We start from the raw sequence: 2,736 nt of genomic DNA on the forward strand, positions 1-2,736 counted from the left end.
AAGAGGTCACTGCTGTCAGTGATTGGTGTGCTGATGTGTCAGGCACGCAAGACCCAGGGACCACACAACCCAAGATGCCAGTGGGCAGGCACCATTTCTGGCTTCTTGGTGAGCCAGGGGCCCTAGCAACATACCCTGCCTTCACTGTTGCCCACAGGCCACAGGGTGACACAGTCAGTCAGCCAGGGGCTCTTCTCCTAAGACTGTCCCAGTGTGTAGGAGCCAACCTGCCCCCAGACTGAGAGCAAAGGCTAGATTCTGCAAAGACTCAGCTGGCCACACCACAGTCCCTCGCCACCCTGAGCCCTTGGCCATCCCTGTGTCATCCCTGAGCTTCCCCCAACCCCCTCCACCAAGTGCCCATGGGATCTTCAGGTGGCACTGCCCTCAGGGGAAGTTGGGGGAAGGAGCTGGGAGGGTGGGTGCACACCTAGGATGGGGGTCATGCACGTCATGCCACACCGGTCTTCGCAGCACTTCATGACACCGGTACACTCGCCGTCCCAGGAGCAGGAGTCCTTCTCCTCGCAGGAGTTGGGGCTTATGTGGGCGGGCACCCAGGGGCAGCGACCAGCCTTCGGGACTGAGGGAGAGGCAGGCAAGCTCTCTTTACCTACAAGCCCTTTATGCTCACTAGTCTTGCTGGGCCCACCTTCCACATTCTGCAGGTGAGGAGTCTCTGGGGTCCTGAGTCAGAGGCATCCTTGGGGCCTCCTTTCTGCTAGTTTCAGTGCTTGATACCCATACCTCCCTGGGTGGCCCAAACCCCTCATGGATAGGCTAAGAAGGTGGTGGGGCAGCAGGCCTGCAGGTTCAGGAAGATCAACTGGGCTCAGACTGAGAGCTGCCTGGCATGTGACCATGGACCTTGACTAAGCAGATTCCACCCTCCTGCTGAGGCTGGAGAGCTGAGGCAGTGGCATTACCATTAATTGGGGTTTTGCAGGAGAAACCGCAGGCGCTGAGGCAGCACTTGGTGTCACCCTGGCAGTTCTCGTTGGTGTTGCAGGATTTGAGGCAGGCCATCTCCTCCTCCGAGGAGCTGATGTCGGAGCACAGGGCCTGCTCTGTGTACAGTACAGGAAAGTGGGCAGGAAGGCCGAGCTCTGCTTCTATCCTGGCTCCCCAGAGGAGGGAAAGGCAGCAGCAAGGACAGAAAGAGAGCCTGGCCTCCCACAGCCCAACACATCGTTTCTGAGAAGGCAGAGCAAATCTACCAGAAACGTGATACAACTGACAAAGTGTACAGATCGCTGTGAAAATCAGAAAGCAGGGCTGCAGGCCTCTATGAGAGGTGGGAAATGAAGACTCTGACCAGAAGTGACCAGTGCCCAAGTCCCCGCCCTGGCTTCCTTACTTGCCCTAGCCCAGTACTTCTCATCCAGCAACCATGGCCTCGGGTAGCACCTTGCTGTCTGTCACCCAGGGTCCCTTCCCCGGGCACCAACCTCTTCTGTTCTTCTCCTCCCTGTCCTGGTGTTAAGATTGCACCGGGAGCAGAGATCTGCTGAGAGGATCCTCCAGGGCACATCCCTGAGAGAAGTGGGTGGCTGGCCTACCTGACAAGAGGAGGTATGAATCTTGAGCGAGGACAGCCTCCAGGGCCAGCAGGGCCAGGGCCAGAATGATGAGACAGCGCATGGTGGCGGGTAGCGGGTGGCAGGCAAGTGACACACAACGGCCTGAGGCCTGGGGTGCATTTAAAGGGCGCAGTGGGAGGAGCCCAAAGGGAGGCTGGACTGGCAGGGCCCCAGCTGGGCTGAGGGCTTCCTCCTTGGATATGTGGAAAAGCCAGGCCTGGCTTACGGAATGGCCACAATCAGGGTCATTTTTCTTTTGGTATTTATGGGCTTTAAAAATATTTTAATTGCTGGAGGGCACGTGTGCTTGCCAGAGAATAGCAGAGAAAGAGAGAGAGAGAGAAAGTACCATGGGGAGTACCAGAAAGTACCAGACCCGGGGACTAGTTACATTGCAGTCCCTTCTTCAATTTTTCACCTTGTTGAGATTTTGGGCACACATGCATACTTGTCTGTTGTATTTTTCATGCCACTGCCAGAGCTGAGATTTGAACCGTAGTTGGCCATGTGGGATCTGGCTTCTTTGACCATTTGATTATGGGGCCAGCCCTCAAGATCTTTTTTTATTTTTTTATTTTTTTTAGTTATAGGATGCATGTGCTCCCAGGAGAGAGATGAGAGAAAGAGACAAAAAGAGAGAGAAAGAAATCATCCCCGAGGAGAAATGGCCAGGCTTGATCCTTTCTCTCCCATTTTCTTCTCAAGATTTTGGCCATGGGAACCAGCAGTTAGTGTAATGGCTATGTTGCTGGACTCCCACGTAGTCGACTGCGGTTTGTGTCCCGGACCCGGTGGCTTAAAACTCATGCAGGGCGCATGTGCATGCATGCCCAATATCCCGAGAGGAGAATGGAGGAGAAGGGATTGCGGCGTGACTATCCCCCCTGGGGGGTGATTTCTTGCTTTCTGTCTCTATGTCTCTCTCTGTCTGTCTGGCGAGCGCACGCGCCCTATAGTGAAAATTTCTCCAAAAAGAAAAAAAAAGATTTTGGCCATGCACATTCACATACTGGACATGTTTTTCAAGCTGTTGGGTCTGGGACTCGAAGTTGGCCATGTGAGATTCAGCTGCCTTAACCACAGTGCCATCAGCTGGCCCATCAGGATGGTTTTTTTTTTTTTTTTGGAGAGATTTTCACTGTAGGGCGCGTGCGCT

The 2,736-nt window shown here is 54.4% G+C and overlaps 1 protein-coding gene across 1 annotated transcript in view; it reads right to left on the reverse strand.

The window, feature by feature from the left end:
- The window catches only part of LOC102501520 (whey acidic protein-like), a 2,782-nt gene extending 1,089 nt beyond the window's left edge, over positions 1-1,693 (reverse strand). The window contains exons 1-3 of the mRNA XM_006166035.1: positions 1,560-1,693; positions 927-1,067; positions 431-583 (exon numbers count right to left, since the gene is read on the reverse strand). Of these exons, the coding sequence (XP_006166097.1) occupies positions 431-583; positions 927-1,067; positions 1,560-1,641 (376 nt within the window). The 5' untranslated portion in view covers positions 1,642-1,693. The remainder of the gene's footprint in view (positions 1-430; positions 584-926; positions 1,068-1,559) is intronic.
- Positions 1,694-2,736: the final 1,043 nt, after the last annotated feature.

The sequence above is a fragment of the Tupaia chinensis genome, unplaced genomic scaffold (genome assembly GCF_000334495.1).
Source record: "Tupaia chinensis unplaced genomic scaffold, TupChi_1.0 Scaffold144150_1, whole genome shotgun sequence".
Lineage (NCBI taxonomy): Eukaryota > Metazoa > Chordata > Mammalia > Scandentia > Tupaiidae > Tupaia > Tupaia belangeri.